This window comes from Erpetoichthys calabaricus, chromosome 10, assembly GCF_900747795.2.
Source record: "Erpetoichthys calabaricus chromosome 10, fErpCal1.3, whole genome shotgun sequence".
Taxonomy (NCBI): Eukaryota; Metazoa; Chordata; class Cladistia; order Polypteriformes; family Polypteridae; genus Erpetoichthys; species Erpetoichthys calabaricus.
In genome coordinates, this window is record NC_041403.2 from 93,015,342 (window position 1) to 93,035,176 (window position 19,835).

The following is a 19,835-nucleotide window of genomic DNA, read 5'->3' on the forward strand; positions in this document are numbered from 1 at the left end:
TGGTAGGAGTTGTTCATGCAATACAGATAAAGTGTGGGTTTGGTACTGACCATTGGAAGATGGTGGAGATGGTGGGGAAAGGGAAAATTTAATTTAAAAATTGGTTCTTGAAGCAAAAATGCACTAGGAAATTTCGGTAGATATCCAGAGGGTCATGCATTGACTTGTGTCAGTAAGTGTGGACTGATGCTACATCCAGGATGGCTTCTGGCCTTCTGTCCAAAACTTGAGTGACACGCACTGGCTTTACTTGACCCTAAATAAGATAATCAGATTATAAACTGAATCGATGAAATCTCTGTCCTGAATTCCCTCTCTGTACACATTTCCTTAATTTTTTTAAATAATGCATGTTTTTTTTTAACATCCTGTTGTCTTTGTAGAGTTAGTGGTTCTCTCAAGTCTGGATGGACTTTCTTCCCACATTCCAAAGATATGACTGTTTGGTTGCCTGATGAATGTTATTGGGCCCAGTGGGAGTGTGGGAGAGTGCGTGGATGTGTCCTGCAGTCGGCTGATGGCCAGTTAAGGGTTGATTCCTGTCTTTTGCCTGAACCTTCTGGGAGAGACTGCAGTCCTTATGTCTCTACTATGGGCTTATCGAGTACTGAAAATGATGGAGATGGAAAAGGATAGATGTCATTAACAGATGGGTCAGTCTGGAGCAATCCCCAAATACAGAAAGACTCCTAGCCAGTCCAGGGTCTACTTAAAACAGATTATTTGAACAGTTTATTGTTCAAAATCAAATCGACAAGGAAAGGTGAAAAGGAAGAATCTAAAACTACTATGAGTTATTTAGCAGATGTCTTTATCCAAGGTGACTTACAAAGCAAATTATAATACAAACATGATTAGAAGAAGCAACCATCAAGGCAACAGAGAACAAGATAAAAAAAAACTGAGCAAAAGGCAGTACCACTACTACTACTACTACTGCATAATTAAATCTGCAACTAGAATAAGACAATAATTAGTACCTGAAACTCTTTGACAGCACAATGCTAGCTATTCTGTAGAAGAGAAACTGAGCAGTTCAGAAAAGGTAGATTTTCAAAAAATGCTAAAACATGATTACATTTGGCGCATTTTGAATAGACAAAAGAAGATCGTTCCACAACTTTGAAACAAGAACAGAGAAGCATTGTCCAGTCTTGGTGCGTCTGCCATGAGGAGGGACAGTCAGCAGATAGGTAGGGGCAGAATGGGAACTTCTTAAAGTGACATACAGAGAGACTAAAGACTGGAGATATGGAGGAGCAAAACCACTCAGAGAAGTATAACTCAAGACAAGAGTTGTGAACTCGATCCTTGCAGCCACAGGAAGCCAGTGAAGAGACTGAAGAAAAGGAGTATTAGGAGTGAAAAGAGTAACAGGGAACACCAGCATAGAGCAACTGCATTCTGTAGGTGCTGATAGCAGCTGAAGGAACTTCTGCCAGGAGAGAGCTGTGATAGTCCAGCCAAAAAGAACCAGTGTCCAAACAAGGAGTTGTGGGGTATAATATGTGAGAAAGGGTGAAATCCTCTGGATATTTTAAAGAAATTATCATTCAATGAAAGTGAGGATTTCAGGATCACACCAAAATTCCCGACCATGATTGTTGGAGAAAGGGAAACATCTTGAAGAACAATGCTCGGAGACAAATCTGAAGAAGCAGAATCAGAAGTCAACTACAAGACATCTGACTTTGAAAGGTGAAGTCTGAGGTGATAATAATTCATCCATAATGAGATCTGGGCTAAAACCTGTGGGTTGTAAGAAGGAAACAACACAAATAGTAAACACAATATCTAGCACCATATCCAGCAGGCCTGTCTAAACACAATAGGGCTGCCTATCCAAATGACTCTGTCCTAAATCCTTGACATCACCATCCTCAATGTACTGGCCTCCTCACCAGGTGAGTCCTTGCCTCTGCTTCCCTTCAGGCTCTAAACTTGTCTGACTGAAGGATTGCATGTTATCTCCAACAAGCACAAGATTTCAGAGGGCAACTGAAACTCAAAAAACAGAAGCAAGGATCAGAACCAGAAAAACAAAAATCAGTAACCAAGGCCAAGAATCGCAAAACAAAATCAAAAATTAGCAGGAATGCATAGAGTTAAAAAACAAAACAAAACAGAGAAACAAAACAAAGAAAATTTTCAAAAAAAGGTTTGAAGGGTCTTCGAATCCATGTAGTTGGATAACGAAGTATACCATAGCTGACCTTTTGTCCCATTGCGTTGTGATGTGATTGACAGGGCCACAACCTCTGGGGAGTCACCCACCCTGGGACAGTCCTGACAAGAGGTATTAACAATAATGCTGTTAAAATGGTGGCAATACAATGGTCCAAATCAAATATCAAAATGAAAACCATTGGTGGAATTCAAACATAATTCAAACCAATGGATTCCTTAGGATAAAAAAAAATGCCAATACATGCAAAAAATATTCAAAATAGAAGACCCTGACAGTGGAGGCTCCTATATGCCTAGACCCAGGAGTACTTCTGGTTCTGTCTCTGGGATATGCCTAAAACTGTGATTCCCAGAAAGCTTTGCGGTAACCTGGATCCCTGTAGTGGAGTGCTGTTGCTGCCAACTAGCGACCTGGGGGGTTTACAGTACTTTTATAGCACACGCCCAGGTAAGGCAATAGATTCTTACTGCGGACCTCCAGAGCTCACGGCATTGAGGAGTTTGTTGCTTTATATTATATGTTACACTATGGTTAAGATTAGAGTTGGGGGCGGGGGTGGAGGGGGTATCTGACTCAAGTCAAGTAAACCAAGTGACAAAAACCTGCAATCCAATTGGCTGTCCAGCAGAGCTACTGAATCACAGAGCTGCATTGGTCTGCAGCTGGACCCATCTCGGCTATGGATGACTCGGCCAGATTGGCATTCCATGGAGGATGTGTGCCATCCTGTAGCCACTCAGCTCACTGTCACGATGAATTTCTTGTTCATCATCTAATGCTGCTGTGTCCCTATTAATGCTGAAAGAGTGCAACTGCTTTTTTTTTGCTTACTGTATATGCTCATTCAGTATCTACTTAGATTTACTTAAGTGCTTTTATTCTTAAAATTCACTAAACTAGTGTGCTACATTTCACGCTTTAGAGAATGTGTACTGAATTCTAATTGATCAGATATGGGTATGCATTTACTTTAAAATAAACTCACAATCAGCACATTGTTTTGATTTCATTGGCAAGAAATCTAAAATTTACTCTAGCTATTTTCTGAGATCGATAGATAGATAGATACTTTATTAATCCCAAGGGGAAATTCACATGCTCCAGCAGCAGCATACTGATACAAAAAACGATATTAAATTAAAGAGTAATAAAAATGCAGGTAAAAACAGACAATAACTTTATATAATGTTAACGTTTACCCCCCCGGGTGGAATTGAAGAGTCGCATAGTTTGGGGGAGGAACGATCTTCTCAGTCTGTCAGTGGAGCAGGACAGTGACAGCAGTCTGCCGCTGAAGCTGCTCCTCTGTCTGGAGATGACACTGTTTAGTGGATGCAGTGGATTCTCCATAATTGATAGGAGCCTGCTGAGTGCCAGTCGCTCTGCCACAGATGTCAAGCTGTCCAGCTCCATGCCAACAATAGAGCCTGCCTTCCTCACCAGTTTGTCCAGGCGTGAGGCGTCCTTCTTCTTAATGCTGCCTCCCCAGCACACCACCGGGTAGAAGAGGGTGCTTGCCACAACCGTCTGATAGAACATCTGCAGCATCTTATTGCAGATGTTGAAGGACGCCAGCCTTCTAAGGAAGTATAACCGGCTCTGTCCTTTCTTACACAGAGCATCAGTATTGGCAGTCCAGTCTAATTTATCGTCCAGCTGCACTCCCAGGTATTTAGAGATCTCCATTATATGTAATTTTTGGTATTTGCTTGGATGTGTGGAATACCTGGTGTAGCCATCATTTTGCAGACATTAGGGTATTTGGGACACCAACGAGTGCCTGGTAGTGTGAGGTCAAGATGGGGCTGTGGCAGGAGGGTCTGTCATCTTACACTAAAGGTTAGTGAGTTTTTTTTCCTCAATCAAAGTGATATTTCTTTACTACATTAAAATGTGAGTCTGTCTGCGTGTGCTATTAGGCCTTGCCTACACTCTTTACTGTTGTGTTAGCTATCAACCGTGACTTTGTTGCCTGTGTTTATCAGATCACACAGCTAGAAATTGTAGGGCACGATAAATTACATGACTTCATGATGGCTTTCCAGCAGAGGTCCACATTTCCAAAGTACTGCAAGCCTGGTGGAGCTGGTGGCGTATGAATGCTTTCCAGGTACAGAAAGTTCAGCCACCATCCCGACCCTTTTTCTTTTTGCTTTTGTGGTATGTAAAGAATGCGGCGTTAGACAGACGATCCTCTTTTCCATTTGTGAGGTCCAAACCACCCTCGTTCCTTATTCCTTATAGCTGCATTCAATGCAGTGTACTTGTGGTTGGGAGCTCACTTGTGCACAGAGCCCACCCCTGTGACTTAAGACAAAATCAAACGTGTGTGATTGAGTTGGGGAGAACTGCGGGTTGACAGGTTCTTAAAAAATTAACAGCCCAAGGACAGCTTAAATATAGTGAATCTTCCACATAAAAATAGCCCAAAACCTACAAGTAGACAAGGGACGGTGGTCCCCTCCAAAGTGATAGAATTGGTATATAGTATATACCATCACAGAACAGCAAAGAACATATATAAGTGCAAATAGTAGTGGAAGGGGTGCCAGATGGATGAAAAGTATAGTAAAATTGTGATACAGGGAGGTTGAGAAATAGCTCAAAAAAACCCCATTGTTATTAAAAATGTAGCCCAAAAAAATGCAACCCGTGAAAGCCAATTGTTTCCTCACAGATAATGATTAAGAATAGCTCAATTGGGCAAGAAAACTGTGGACCTGGCAACACTGACTGAGATGTAAATGAAATCTGTGATCGCTGGAGAAGTCGTGTAATGTGACAGGGCCTTAAGAACTACAGTGAAAACAAGAACTCATCAACCCAAAGCTGAATCTATGTATTTCCTGCCTTGTCCCTTTAATCAGTGCTATTCCTAGAAATATCATGAAATATTTTTGACTAAAAACAGACAAAGACAAATGAGCAAGTGTTTAATTGTGTTCAGTTGTAGACGTCTTTAGAATATTTATCTTTAATCAACTATTGAACCATTTTTCACCCGCCGCTCCTTAGTCAGCTTCACATAATTACAGCACATGTACATATTTCTGAAAATGAATGAAATTTTATTTAAAAAAATGAGTTGTATTTCACTTTGAAAAAGTGTCTTACATACGTACAGATAGTAGAAATCTCTTTAAAAAAGATATTGTGCGACTGACTTTCTCAGCAGCCTCCACTTTCAGCCTTGCTTAATTTAGTATTAGCAGTGATCGGACTTGCTCCTTCATTTTGTCAAGCCATAAATTCAGCACAGAGTACAACTCACTTTCGAAAAAGAATTTGGAAAGAATGTTAACCAGTTTACTTTTCAGCAAAAGGATGGCTCATCATTTTCTCAACTTTGTTTCACTTTTTATTTTTTATTCTCTTTAATTTTTATTTCTAAAGTGTTAAATAGAAGCAAAAGCAGGTAAAGTGACAAGTAAATTAAACCAGAAGTCCACTTCTGCTCCAATTAACAAACAGCAGCCCCTTCTCATGCAGGCACTCGGGACTTAAAGCCACTGGCACAGGGAGCTGCATACACTTTGACCTTAACATTCTACCATTTGTCCATTATTTTAATTTTATAACTTATTTCTAATGTTTTTTGTTGCATGTACATTTATAAGCTATGGTGGACACCATAATTGTGCAAATCTGTTGCTCAGGATGCATTCATTGAGCTAAACCTGCACATTAGCTGGGTATTGAAATCCGCATCTTTAGGGTCCAATTCAGTTGCATCCTTAAGTCATTCTTTCTTTAGCTCCGACTTAATTCTTCTGCCACATAGAACATATGAATTATATTGCTGTCTTCTTCAGCATTATTTTATAGTTTGCAGAACAATTGTATTCTCATGAAAAGGCTAGAAAATCTAATTAACTCATTAACAAGTACTGAATGTAGCTAATAATAATTCACAGTGGCTATAAAATACATAATATATATATATAAATATACTGTAGTAGTATACATACGTAAATATAGAGTGCCCTCCATAATGTTTGGGGCAAAGAATGGCCAAGCCAGTCACCAGATTTAAATCCAATTGAGCAGGCCTACCAGAGGCTGAAGAGAAAACTTAAGGGACAAGCCCAAACATAAGGGAGCCCTGAAATGGGGAACCATGTAGAAAAAGTGCTGTCATGTCTACATGGTGTGACACAGTTAGTCATTTTATATTGTGGCGTAGAGGGGGAAATAAAGAAAAATGTCTCCCAAACATTTTGGTGGGCACAGTGTATATATATATATATATATATATATATATATATATATATATATACATATACACACATATACATATACCATATACATATAATAGTCTTAAGGAAGGTTATAGGGATCCAGGAAATTGTGCAAAAAATCCACGAATGGTAATTTCACAGTTTTCGGTCTAAATCACAACAGGTCAATGCACAGCAATACATTTTTTCTTTGGACTTGAACTCTTCTTTTATGTTGAATTTGTATAATGTACTCAAGTCATAAACGAAACGTTGAGACTATGATGGATGGCAGCCAGCGCCATTACCAGGCCAGGATGCCTCTGTAATAGAAGGACAAGCGGAGATGGATTATGGAGGGCACTATCTCCCCCAATCTGCTACTTGGCAATCCCACTGGGTTGAAACGGCGCCTTGGATTCTCACAGGGCTGTATGGGACTTGCTATTTGTTTCCATGGATGCTGCGAGGGGAGCTGCATCACACACCTGGGAGTAATTCCAGACCTCCCTAACGAGCCACCTGGAATACTCCCTGGTGCAGCTTAAAAAGCAGCCAACTGCCTTGAGGAGAAGGAGAAGATGGCTGCAAAGACAGTGTACTGTGCTGCTGTGGGGAGTGAGGGGGAAGCGCTCCCCCACTTAATAAACTTGTGCCTGCTGTCTGTCTGTGTCGGGTTTGGGCGGCCACTGCACCCCCTGCGGGCCACAAGACATAAACAATACCGCTAATGTAATAACTGCAAATAGCAGAGCCAATAGAAAGAAGCAATGCCAATGTTCAAGGCCTTAGTACTACAGCAGAGCAGCAAGGCTGTTGTGGTGGCAACCCTAGCATGTAGTGGTGAACACCAATGTAATGGATGCCGTCATGATGGAGAAAGAGGCCTTCCATGCCAAGTTAGCAGAACTGTCTCCAGATACAACTAGGAAGTACAGTATAGGAGGTATCGGCAAACCGAAAATGTACCACTGAGACAGAAGTAAGGGTGAATGTAGGGTGAATTTGGTGAGGATCTGGAGAATGAACTTCAGATTACTTTGAAGAGGTAGCGTCCTGGCTGTTCTTAGCAAGGCTGGGAAAATATTCACCTCCACTGTAGATATTGTCGAGAGGTAAAAAGAGCTCTTCCTATTCCTGAAGGATTTACCCTCTTCTGATGGAGGCAGTGCCAGTATGGATTGAGATTGGGACAATTCCTGTGGCTGACATTACTGCTGTGCTTTGAAACCTCCATAGTGGCAGGACCACAGGAATTAAAGAGATTGGGTTGCAAATGCTGACGTCACTGTATCCTGCGAGTATACCTTGGTTAAAGCATACCTATTCAGTGTTGCATGGAAGGCGTAGTCAGTAACTTGGGACTAGTAGAGACTAGCAACATTTTTACAAAGGTGGATGTTCCATTTGTTGAGGGCTCACACTCCACACTCCAAAAGCTCTGGGCTGGCAACCAAAAGAGCAGTGCAAGGAGCCAAAATAAGATCCCTGTACAGCATAAGGGAGGAGATCAGCAAAATGGAGTAGCCTTGGACCAGAGAGATTGAACTGGCTTGTCTCAATCTGGAGAAGCAGTTGGGTTTGACATGAGGTGAGAATGCCCCCCCTGGCACCTACTACAGGGACCAACCCCTTGAGAGAATATGCAAAGGACGCTGGAGCAATCAGGGACCATCTGGGAGTTCCCAGGCTACACTACTCCTGAGGTAACCTCAAGGCTGTTGCCTTCATTTCCAACAGCTTGATGCTTCAGATGCCAACTGCTCCAGTTAGGTGCTCTTCTTATTGATTTGGCGGCTCAGTCTCAAGAGGATTTACCTCACAAGTCCTTGTGCGAGTTGCTCATTCAATCTTTAGCCTTTTGTCTTCATATAATTTGCATAGGTAACTTGTTTTCTGAAACTGCATAGCCTTTGATCAATGTTGTTCGAAACATCACAGTAAAATATTACTCTTGAAATTGTTACATGAATTGCAAAACAGAATACTGTGATTCTGTTTGATTGAGCCAAGTTCAACAGAAAAATATTTTTAAAATAAAGGGATTACCAATTATCATCCAATTTTGCAGGAAAAAAAAGGACTTGGTGTTTTTGTATGCATTGAAAATTATTTTCAAGACTGATTTCCTTGGATGGCTCTCCTTTTCTTTCCATCATAGGTTGCCCCTTTCAAAGCTGTGATTTGGTTTAAAACTCTTCTACACACAAGTCATTTCACAAGCTGCTTTGTGGGGCCAACAGAAGGTGTCATGAGGCTGTTGTCTCACAATGCCAAAATGCTAAAATTAGAAAAGAGCCACATTAAAAAGTAAACTTTATCTTTTATTCATCATAGGAGTGTGTGGGTGGCTATTCTGTACTCAGCGGTCACAGCAGTAGTTGCTTCTGGATTTAATTAGCACATAAAAGCCACAAATGTTTAAAGAAAAAAATTGGGACAGAAAGAGAAGCGTCAAGGATGACAAATAAACCAAAAAGAGACAAAAATTAAAATTATAGATCTCAAAAGGTCAAAAATAAAACTCATTCTACTCAAACCTTTCATTTTGAAACAAAAACAAAGAAGACATTCAGCAAACTTTACAATATCTTGTTTTGTTTTATTGCTATTTACGAAACAGGGGGTTGCAGAGGAAGGAGAAAAATAAAACGGCAATGTTAAGCCTACTCCCAGGTACTTGTAAGTACATGTGAAAATCTGCATTATTTACATCAAAAAGCAAAAAAGCATCCTTTTATATATATATATAAAAAAACAGCAGCAAAATAAATTGGAGCTGCAAGTGCAAAGAAATTAATCGTCACTCAGTCGTCAAAGCCACATCTCTTGCGTACAAACACAATGAATTGTCGTCCATAACAAAATCTCACACTTGCAAACGCTGTCAACACATCTCCTTGGTAAGATTTTACACTCATACAGGTTATAAACAATAAAAAAAACAAACAAGAAGAAATATATATATATATTTAAAAAGTGGTTTCTTTGTATTAAAACACAAAAGGCAGCCTATGACACCTTTCTCTCTCTCTCTCTCTCACAAAAAGCTCTTGGAACATTATCTTTAATTAGTTGTTATTCATTTATATTGTTTATGGCTACAATGTACAACATTCTAAAGAGGGGCACTTCTGCGGCATGCGCTAGAAACCTGCCCACCCACACCTCAAACTTGTGCACACCGATGCTGCTGTGTTGTGCAACTTGGCTAGCAGGCCTGCGATTGTCGGTGAGCTACCTTCTTCTGCACTGTTATTAAAAGTTAACGTTGCAAATTTAATAACATGCTTGGGCCAAATTAAAGAATTCAAAAATGAGTTTTGAAATGCAACACACGCAAGATGGTGTTCAAAATGCAGATTGGTTGCACCAAGTAAATGATCAGCCTCCAATGTTACGAAATGTATTAGAATGAAGATAATGGACTGAGAGTTTTTTTTTCTAGCAATTGCTTTATGAAAATGGAAAACCTGACGCGACTAACTGATTCAAGCACGGCTCACTCTACTGTAGGCTTCCCTCCCAGAGTTTATTTGTGTGTACATCAAAACAGTTTAAACGTGCTACTGTTGGCCCCCTTAAACAGGGGCAAACTCGGAGTCTACACATACGGGGGTTCAAGCTTAGCTGGAAACAACACTCTGTCAAATTACGTCAAGTTGTAAATGAATTTAGAAATTACTCAAACATCTGTTAAAGAGGAAAAGGCAGCACACTTTCTGAGAGTCAGTTCATGAAAATACATCAATGATTGTTAAGAGGAGGCCAAGTGTGAAAGCCACCGTATTATAAAGTAAAAATATATATATATATTATAATACAATCAATACAAAATTTCATATCTGACAATTGTGAGCATTGTTAAAGGAAACGTAATATACATAAGAGCAATAGAAAGGCATAGGGAAGAAACACACCCCTTAATCCTTTGAGGCTTCCAAGAACTAAATCCAAATCTGCCACTGCGGAGCCAAGCCCTGTATAAATAAACACAGTTTTATCTTTAAGACCATAGCTTTAACGGTGGAAGCTGGGGCTGTGGCCAGAGTAGGCAAAACAAAAAAGATTACAATAAACCATTCGTTAGAGGAAGCATGACTGGCTTACCATGATGTCCTGGCAGGAGGAGAAAGAGACAGAACATGTGAGGCTATAAGTGAGCACCACAGACCAGCCACATCTATAAATAACAAAGAGCATCGGGAAACAGGCGGCGAGCCACCAGAAGCACCACATCCATACAATGTCTGCTTTCCATATTTCTTATGCGACTGTGAGGTTGTGCAGCTTCCTGCCAAGTCTACCTGATACAGGTGCAACAACAGATATTCTGTAGAGCAGTGTTGGCGTGTGGACCACATAAGCTCATGAGCACATACACAATAAAAAAAACATCAAACGCAAACTAAATACAACCACACACTTTAATCCATAGAACAGCTGGAGGTGGGTGTGTGTGAGAGAGAAAGAGAGAGCACACATGACTCCATCTACTGCACACAGACCTAAAGTGTGTGAGTGCACAAGCGGCCGCTGCTGAATCGATCAGGATTTAATTGCCAGTTTCATATGCCCATGCAATCGTTAGACGTTTAATTCTGTAGCAAATTAGTGACTGAACTTTAAAATGGAACTTATTTCATTTACAAAGAAACCATCCTCAATATGAAAGGTGGTGTATGTTTGGTAAAAATGTGAGTAATTTAAATTCTATTTTTTTTACAAAAAAGTACTCTTCACATTAGTTAAAATAACTATGTATGTGCAGACCTTTGGGTGATGTTACACCATGACAGAATCTCTTTAAAGTACTATGCTGGTTTTGGATGATTATTTGATATTTCAAGGAATTACAAACACAAAAACAAAATTGTACAAAATACAAAAAATGCAAATACAGCATTGACTTCATATGTAGTATTATAAACAGTTATTTCCTTTTATTCTTAATCTATGCTTAAGAGCAGTGTGTGTGTGTGTAGGCAGTTTCGGTATCAGTTACAGACATTTCTTTGCATACTAACTGATTTTTTTTCTAACATTATTCAAACTGTATCATTTACAAAATGTACACATGGTAGTTTTAGCTTTTCTAAATGTAACAAAACAAAAAAAAAAGTTATGATTCAAGAGTGTCAGCCAGTAAACAAAATGGACATTTTCAAACGAACTGAGGTATGTGAAGAGGCAGGTTGTCACCATGAAGTATTCTTTAAAAATTTAATTGAAAAATCGAAAAGGAAAACACATCACTAGTAAATTCAGGTTATGGTGTACACAGAAAACCGAGTGTGGTTAATAGAGTAACAGTAGCCTGAGGAAGTCGAGCACTGGGCGAAAACGAGTTTACATGTTTAGTGCAGACAAAGTCAGAATGACGACCTTAGAAGGCAAATCAGTATCGTTCAGCAAGAAAGGCGGTGATGACCAAAAGTAGGGAAAAGACCTAAAATGATAAGAAGCTGGGAACCCAACCGAAATCCAAAAAAAAGGAGAGACCAAGTAATTATCTCACAGAGACAGCCACTTAACCAGTATACAGTAAGTCAGTTTTATGACGTTTATCCAGCAGAGGAATATCTTGGATTTTGAGTTACAAGCTTTTTGTCATTAAATTTTGTGTTAGTCTAGTAAGGTGTCAAGATTTCGGCTGCCAGTAGTAGAATAGTTAAATATTAACATTAAAACAAAATAGCATTCTTTAAAATTAAATAAAATTAAATTAAAAAGGAACAGCTTACGTTCATAGAAAACAGAACAGAGAAAATTTAAAAAAAAAAAAAAAAAAAAAAAACAATGCTAAAAGAACACAAAAATCAAATTAAGATGTCAAGGGGCATGCAGAGAACACAGTGAGGCTGCTAGCATCGGACAGAACGTTTGTTTGGATCAGACAACTCCCGTGATGAAACTTGTGTCTAGATGCACGATGAGCATGCGCAAGAATGACATCTCCTTCCTTGTATTCTCAAAAATGATGCGTGGGTCGTCTGACTGGCAGCGCAGGCAGTTGGGAGCCATCACCATGGCCAAGTTGTTGACATCCATCTTGGTTTTGCTCACATTTACTGGTTGTGCAAAAATCTGAAGGCAGACAGAAAACACAAGTTATTAAAAATGAGTTAGGGTGCTGTGTTTGAACGCAAAACTCATTATACGTTATTCCTTTTGTTATTAACCAAACAAGCTCGATGTACTGAAGGAATGGCTGCTCTTGCTTGCGCCCATTTGAATGCGTGATCAAGCAAACATTCAATGATGCTGCAGTGACCCGAGGCGGTTAATTACTATGGTTGTTAATGCTGTGTGCACATTGGTACAGCTAATCTAATAACATTCTGCAGTACATTTTACTGTTTGACACCGTTTTCTGATGTTACATTTATTTAGTTTTACAAGTCACGCATGCACATAAATGCCTTCAAACAAGTCAATAACATTCACTTTCTTGGAGGCGTTCTGCTGTTACATAAACAGCACATTCTAATGGGACTCTGGCCTGCTTCATCTACTAAACACATGCTTGTCTGACACAGCATATTTGATGTCAAATATGGAGGTTCCGTTTGAACATCTTTAATCTAGTGAGGTGTAATGAAATAATAATGTTAGTATTTTGCCCAGCTGCACGGCCTCAACTCAAAGTTGCCTGCATCTTTCTAGTCTTACACCTTTGACTTCCACATCCTCTAAAACACTTTTTAATGAAAAGCACACCATTAATAAAATGTGCTGTAATCATTATTAATTCCTTTGCTGTCACACATCTGCTTCAGATGCAGGATGGCAGGACCTTTCCCCAGCTAAGCAAGCACAAGAATAAAATAAACACACTTTGGCTGTAAATGACATAAACAAACAAGAGTTTCGGTTTACCTGTAAGAAATGGATGAGGTAACAGAGGACTAGCCGATTTAACTCTGGCAGGGCCTGCACCACATCGATGGCAGCCTCTGGGTTTTCATAGTTGCTGATGCATTGCTTGTAAAAGTTTTGAGGAATCAGGGGTTCTTCAAGCTCGCGGTACCACAGTTTCAACAGGGAGGCTAGAGAATACATGTAAAAAAAATAAAATAAAATGAATAAATACTGTCACACAACTCAAATAGGGGCTCTATAGCCGGTCAAACTTATTTACTAAAGAGCTTAGTTACCTTTGTGCTACAAGTTAATCTTCCTGGGGGCTTTTTAATTATTAAGAGGGCCACACAGTGTTACAACTTTACCATAGCCATTTTAATTAAGTTAGTAAATATAGACAGGCCGACTTTAGTTTCCAGTCAAAAACGAGTTTTACAACAGCTAAGAACAAGGTGATCACATTAGGGGTCTGATTTGATAAATGTATCAGGTTATGCAGGGCCTAAAATGAGTATCATAACTGAGTTATAGCATAGACAATTAAAATGATTGGCATTCTTGTAATAACAGCACAAGTAGCAAAAACATCAATATAAACTACAGCCACTCCATTGACGATGTTCTACACCAAATGAGGAAGTATAATAATATCATATTTTCTGAGCTTGTCTAAGCTAGAAAATATTTATAGTATATAAAATTCTACTGTTGTGACAGAAGCATTCACAAATCTTCAAAATTCTTTATCTCCACGATCATATCTTATAACATAACACTGATCAATTTAAACAGAAAATGGCCTAAATGAAGCCTCATCTGTATGCACATTTTATAAGAGCATTACTCAGACACTGTGAATGCTAAAAACCTACAACTGGCAAGAGGATGAACATATTATTATGTAAGTGATAAAATTTGCATCTTCTTGGTTATGGCGTCAAATAAAATAGGTAATATATCTCAAGAAGTAAAATTTACATCTAGAAGGGAATACACAGCTCCTCAGCGCAACCAATAACACCATCTTTTAAACACATACTGTAAGTTAACTACTTGCACATGGCTGACTGATTAAGCCAGCAGCCACACCACATGCACTTCAGAACAGGTCATCCACCTGAAGCTAAGCATGTTCAGGCCCGGCCAGTACTTGGGTGGGAGACCATCTAGGAAAAGCATGGGTTGCTTCTGGAAGAAGTGTTGGTGAGGTCAGCAAGGGACGCTTACCCTGTGGTCTGAATACTGACTCCAATGCCCCAGTACAGTGATGGGGACACTGCGCTGTAAAAATGGTGCCGTCCTTTGGATGAGACATAACACTGAAGTCCTGACTCTCTGTGCTCATAAAAGATCGCTGGGCATTCTTCATAAAGAGTAGGGTGTATCCCGATGTCCTGGTTGAATTGCGTACCGCAGCCTAGTCATTCTGGCCCCCTAATCATCCCCTGTCTCTAACTGGCTAACCATCTCTCACCCCCTCACTGCCTAACTGCTGATGTGTGGTGAGCATATACAGTAGGTACAATAATGGCTGCTACTGCATCACCCAGGTGGATGCTGCACATTAGTTGTGGTTGAAGTGGCTCCACACTCATAATGAGCACTTTGAGTAATAAGAGAAGCACTATATAATGTAAAGAATTATTATTATTTATGATGTTCCAACAATGATGGATGGATTAAAAGCCAGAAGTCTGTATAACCATCAGCATCAAGTGACTCCGTGAGAACCCTAACTACAAAGAGAAGTACAATGAGGAGTTTTTTTTTGTTTTTTCTGTCCACCCTGGCCATCGGACCTTACTCCTTTTCTATGTTAACTAATGTTGTCTTATTTTAATTTCTTATTTTGTCTTATTTATCTTTTCTTCATTATGTAAAGCACTTTGAGCTACTTTTTGTATGAAAATGTGCTATATAAATAAATGTTGTTGTTGTTTATTATTATTGGACACACCTCTGCAATACAAAATTAGTTTGACATTTGTCTTAAGAGCCTGCTGTCTTTCTTGAGGCATGGAACAAAATGGTTAATGTGTAACACAAGTACACTGTCATCTCCAATGTGTCCACAAGATGTTGTAAATTTACTCGTACAGAATCTCTAACAGTTCAGTTTCACATGTTCACATCACATGGACAACTGGACTGAGATGTGGTGTCTGGGATGCTACTCCATTATCCTGAACTCTTGTTTCATACTTCTCTCGCCATTTGAACAGCCTACACTGTTGACACCTAGCAGAAGAGATTAACGGACTCATGTGGTTTTCACCAAACGCTGGTCCACCCAATAGAATGGATCTGCAGAGACTGGGATTCGCCAGACCAGCAGATATGAATGTTCTTCAGCTTACTTCAATGGCACATTCGTATTTGTCTCGGGCTGGAGAGAAGCTTGGTCCCCCATTCATAGAAAGGCACAATAAGTTGTGCGTTGGACTACTCCTATTTCAATAATAATTTACTCAGCTGTTAGTTGTCTGCCTGTAGCCCATCTGTCACCCTGCACAATTCCTTTCATTCTCTGTTAGCTTGTTTAATCCAAAGTCCGTTTCTGACCACTAGACAGCTGTTGTTTATTGGATTTGGGTCCATTCTCAATATACCCATGACACTGTAGTGCATAAATGCCCCTGAAAAGTTGCTGCTCCTTATACCCTCATGAAGGTCCATCTGGTGCCCATGGTGCGTGCATATGATTCATTAAACAAAAACCTGAAAATCTTTAGCCTGTTCCCTCTCTGACCTCAACACATGCTTAATCTATTGCTTTCTGCTTTAAACAGCATGGTCAGCATATATACTGCTGTCACTGATTATGTCGGAAGGGTAGGTGCCCCAAAATAAAGTGGTCATTCAGTATGTGCCAGGTGCATGCTAGTATTTTTTATTGCCCAAATAAAAAGACCCCGCACTTAACGGCTCCAAAGCCCAGCTGTAGAGTAGCTCACTTACAAGCTGAACACCTATAATGTTATAAAGTACTGTATACGTCTAAACTACAGTATGCACGACAAAGAGTGACCTTGTTAAAAGATGATGACATGTTCATTATTAAAGTATAGTTTGATATTCACATACAAAGGTTGTGTTGTCCATGCCAAGCATTTCAGTAGGTTACGGATAGTTCCATTTATTTTTGTGGAGTGCTTTTCACTAAGTACAGGCTCAGAGTGTTGGCACATATTTACCACTATTAAACTATACAATATTTACAGTACATACATAAAAATATGTTAAAATTTTATCAGTTCAGTCACAATTAAGACATCTTTTTTCATTCTTATTCATCTAATTTAACAGAATACAGTGTAGCCTAAATTAGAAACGTTTACTCATACTTCTTAGAAAATTAAGAATAAAAAACATGAGCATACATTGTTCTAGCTTTTTTTTTTAATTTGCTGATTCAAATAAACAATTTTTTTTCATGTATTCTCTATATTCACTCAACCTGCAGACATCAATAGAATGTGCTCTGGTAAGCTGGTGCAGTGCTCAATGATACTGCCTCACGGGTCCAGCTTCCCGGGTATTTTCGTGTGGAGTTTGCATGTTCTCTCCATCTGCATGGATTTTTTGCAGGTATTCTTCTTCCACCCACATCCCAAAAACCCATGTGTCAGATTAACTGAAGATTTTAAATTGGCCCCTGTGTGTATACAGGTGTAAGCATGACTGGGCACAGTGGTGGCTTATACTCAGTGCACAGTGTTAGTTCCGGCCTTGCGAACAATGTTGTGTTATGGTATGATTTAGCCTCATACATTTCTGAAATAAGCATGGGGGGATAGCAGGAACCCTTCTATCAAAAATGTAAGCCACACTGTGTACTGACTACAGGCTGCACATGTATGTTAAACTTATATAAGGCCATTTTTCATGTCTTGGAATACATTTAGTGGATATTTAGAACATTAGAAAAACTTTGGCAAAAACAGGCCCTTGCAACCCAAGAAAGTTTGCCAATCCTGTCTACCTAATTTACCAAAAAAACATCAAGTCCAGATTTGAATGCTCTTACTAATTATTTGGTCACTTATTCCATGTGTCTATGGTTCTCTCAGTGGAAAAAACAACATTCTAACATCAGTGGAAAATGTGCCCTTAATATTTCAACTGGGTCCCCATCTATATATATAAAATCCCTGTGTGCGTCCAGGTGTCCATGTGTGGGTGTCTTCTGGTGAAGTGCGCATGCGCAGGGCACGGTGCGATGCGTGATATTACTGTCAGAGAAAGTTAGAGGCGTTTTACGGAAATACAAACCAGTATTACTACGAGAGGAAATTAAAGGTACGCAATACAGTCATGCATATTACAGTCACATACAAGCCAGTATTACTGTCAGAGGAGATTAAAGGCATATTACCGACGCACACGCCTGTATTACCGCCAGAGAAAATTAAAGGTATATTACGGACGTACAAGCCAGCGGATGTACAAGACGGTATCCTTCAATAAGGGCGTGCACAAAAAGGCGAGCCTCAAAAGGGCAACCTCAATTGGGCACAGTGAATAAAGGCGCGCGTAAATAAAGATCTGCACCTTTGTTGTTCTTCACATATTCCAGAGCCATTTGAACTAAATTATCTACGAACGCCTTTATTCGCCGTGCTCAATTGAGGTCGCCCTTTTGAAGCTCGCCTTTTTGTGTGCGCCCTTATTGAATAGAGCCGTACAAGACAGTATTACTGTCACAGAAAATTAAAGACACACAATACACAGCGGCAGCCCATGAAGAACGGTCAGCTCAGCAAGTAAACATCAACAAAAGAAAGGCTGAAAGAAATAAAAATACGACCAACAAAAAGAATGAGGTCACAGTCCCTTGCCATTTAATATAGACTGTTCCTACTAATGTTTATGCACTACTGTTCTAGCGCCCGTTATTGTAACGGGCTAAATGACTAGTTTTAAAATAACAGCCTTGATCCACTGTACTAATTCCCTCCATAACTTTAAACACTTCAATCATGTCTCCTCTTAATCTTCTTTTGCTTAAACAGAAAAGACTCTGCTCTTTTAATCTTTTTTCATAATTCATCCCCTGTAGACCTGGAATCAGCCTAGTTGCTCTTCCCTGGACCTTTTCTATAGTTTTCTAGACCCAAACTGCACACAGTACTTCAGATGAGGCCTCACCAGTGTGTTATAAAGCTTGAGCATAACCTCCTTGCACTAGTATATTATATCTTATTCACTGGTTTGAGTTTCCACAGTATATTTCTTTTGTCTTTAAAGGAAATTTAGAACAATGTTGTACCTGGGATATTGGGGTCAGAGAGGTTATCTGGTATCTTCCACTGGTCAACTTGAAGCTTGAGGGCATTCACCTCATCAATATCCCCAGGTACCCTTAAAAGGAGAAATATTACACACACATTAACATCTAACAGTAATATAAAAAAGGCACAACAACATATCTATTCTCATTGGTCCATAAATTGCTGCAATTATTCCTTACCTGAATATGCCCTCTGTCTGGGCACCTCCCAGAGCTAACACACATTCAGATAGCTGGATCTGTACCCAAGGGAGTTTGGTATTAGGGAACATTTCATGCTGACGTTGCATGATCTCTTCTAAAGCACTGCCAAAAAGTGAGGGGGTCAAAATTGCATTTTTGGAGTGGTCAATTTCTTCAAGAGTGGGCTTCCGTAGACCCTGTAAGGCAGTAAAGAAAAGAAAAAAAAAACATGATCATCAGTTTTGTCAGTTTAGTAAGCAGAATAGAGAGAGAGGAGCAGGCAAGCTAGAAGATGGAACCTGATTTTAAAAGTAGGAATGCAAACGTGAAGGTCTGTAGAGTAAATGATGGCATTTGGCACATTCTGACAGCTGAAACTTTTTTTCAGGAACCAGGGACTTTTTAGAAATGCAGAAACTTTCGTAGCATTCCAAATGCAGGAACTTGGGCCATTTGATGTTCCTGGTTCTTTTTTTTTAGCTCCTTCTCCAGGGTATGTGTTTTTTGTTCAACCAGGAACTATCGTGGGTGGGGCTCAGGTGATGAATTGTGCTGATTGATTGACCACAAACATTGGCGTCATCTTACAAAGTTGTTAGTGGTTTAAACTTTGGAGAGTTATCGGTGAAGATGAAGCATCACTCTTCATAGCTGCCTCTCTGGTGCATTGCACCATGCACTGCATCAAAGCAATAATCTCTCCTGTGAAGTGGTGATCACTTCGAAGAAAGGCATCCCCTGTGATCTCCCAAACACACCTCACTTCGTATTGCATCACTCTTCTTCGCATGTCACATATTTTGCATAAAGGCTACAATTCCTGTTGTGTGGTGGGAAGGCAACATAAAAAAAGTTCTCAGGGATCATAAGTGACCCAGGGCCTACATTGTACAGGAACTCGTTCATTCTTAAATCAAATGTACCTGTGATGGGAAAGTGCCTAATGTGTTTACTTAAATTCTAACCATACAACTCTTTCTTTTTTAAATTCCATGTACAACTCACTCATCATACAAAATATTATCATTGCATTACATTTAACAAAATGTTGGTGGGATGATGAGGAATAGCCTTTTGTAAATAGGATGTCATT

At 39.6% G+C, this 19,835-nt stretch overlaps 3 protein-coding genes across 3 annotated transcripts in view; 2 read left to right on the top strand and 1 right to left on the bottom strand.

Moving 5' to 3' along the window:
- Window positions 1-19,835, top strand: part of ndrg3b (ndrg family member 3b) — a 1,230,027-nt gene that overhangs the window by 323,562 nt on the left and 886,630 nt on the right. The window lies entirely within an intron of this gene.
- Window positions 1-19,835, top strand: part of id1 (inhibitor of DNA binding 1, HLH protein) — a 739,503-nt gene that overhangs the window by 235,568 nt on the left and 484,100 nt on the right. The window lies entirely within an intron of this gene.
- Window positions 8,983-19,835, bottom strand: part of arhgap46b (Rho GTPase activating protein 46b) — a 175,395-nt gene continuing 164,542 nt past the window's right edge. The window contains exons 7-10 of the mRNA XM_051932915.1: window positions 18,740-18,939; window positions 18,539-18,630; window positions 13,285-13,454; window positions 8,983-12,492 (exon numbers count right to left, since the gene is read on the bottom strand). Coding sequence (XP_051788875.1) covers window positions 12,298-12,492; window positions 13,285-13,454; window positions 18,539-18,630; window positions 18,740-18,939 — 657 coding nt within the window. The 3' untranslated portion in view covers window positions 8,983-12,297. The remainder of the gene's footprint in view (window positions 12,493-13,284; window positions 13,455-18,538; window positions 18,631-18,739; window positions 18,940-19,835) is intronic.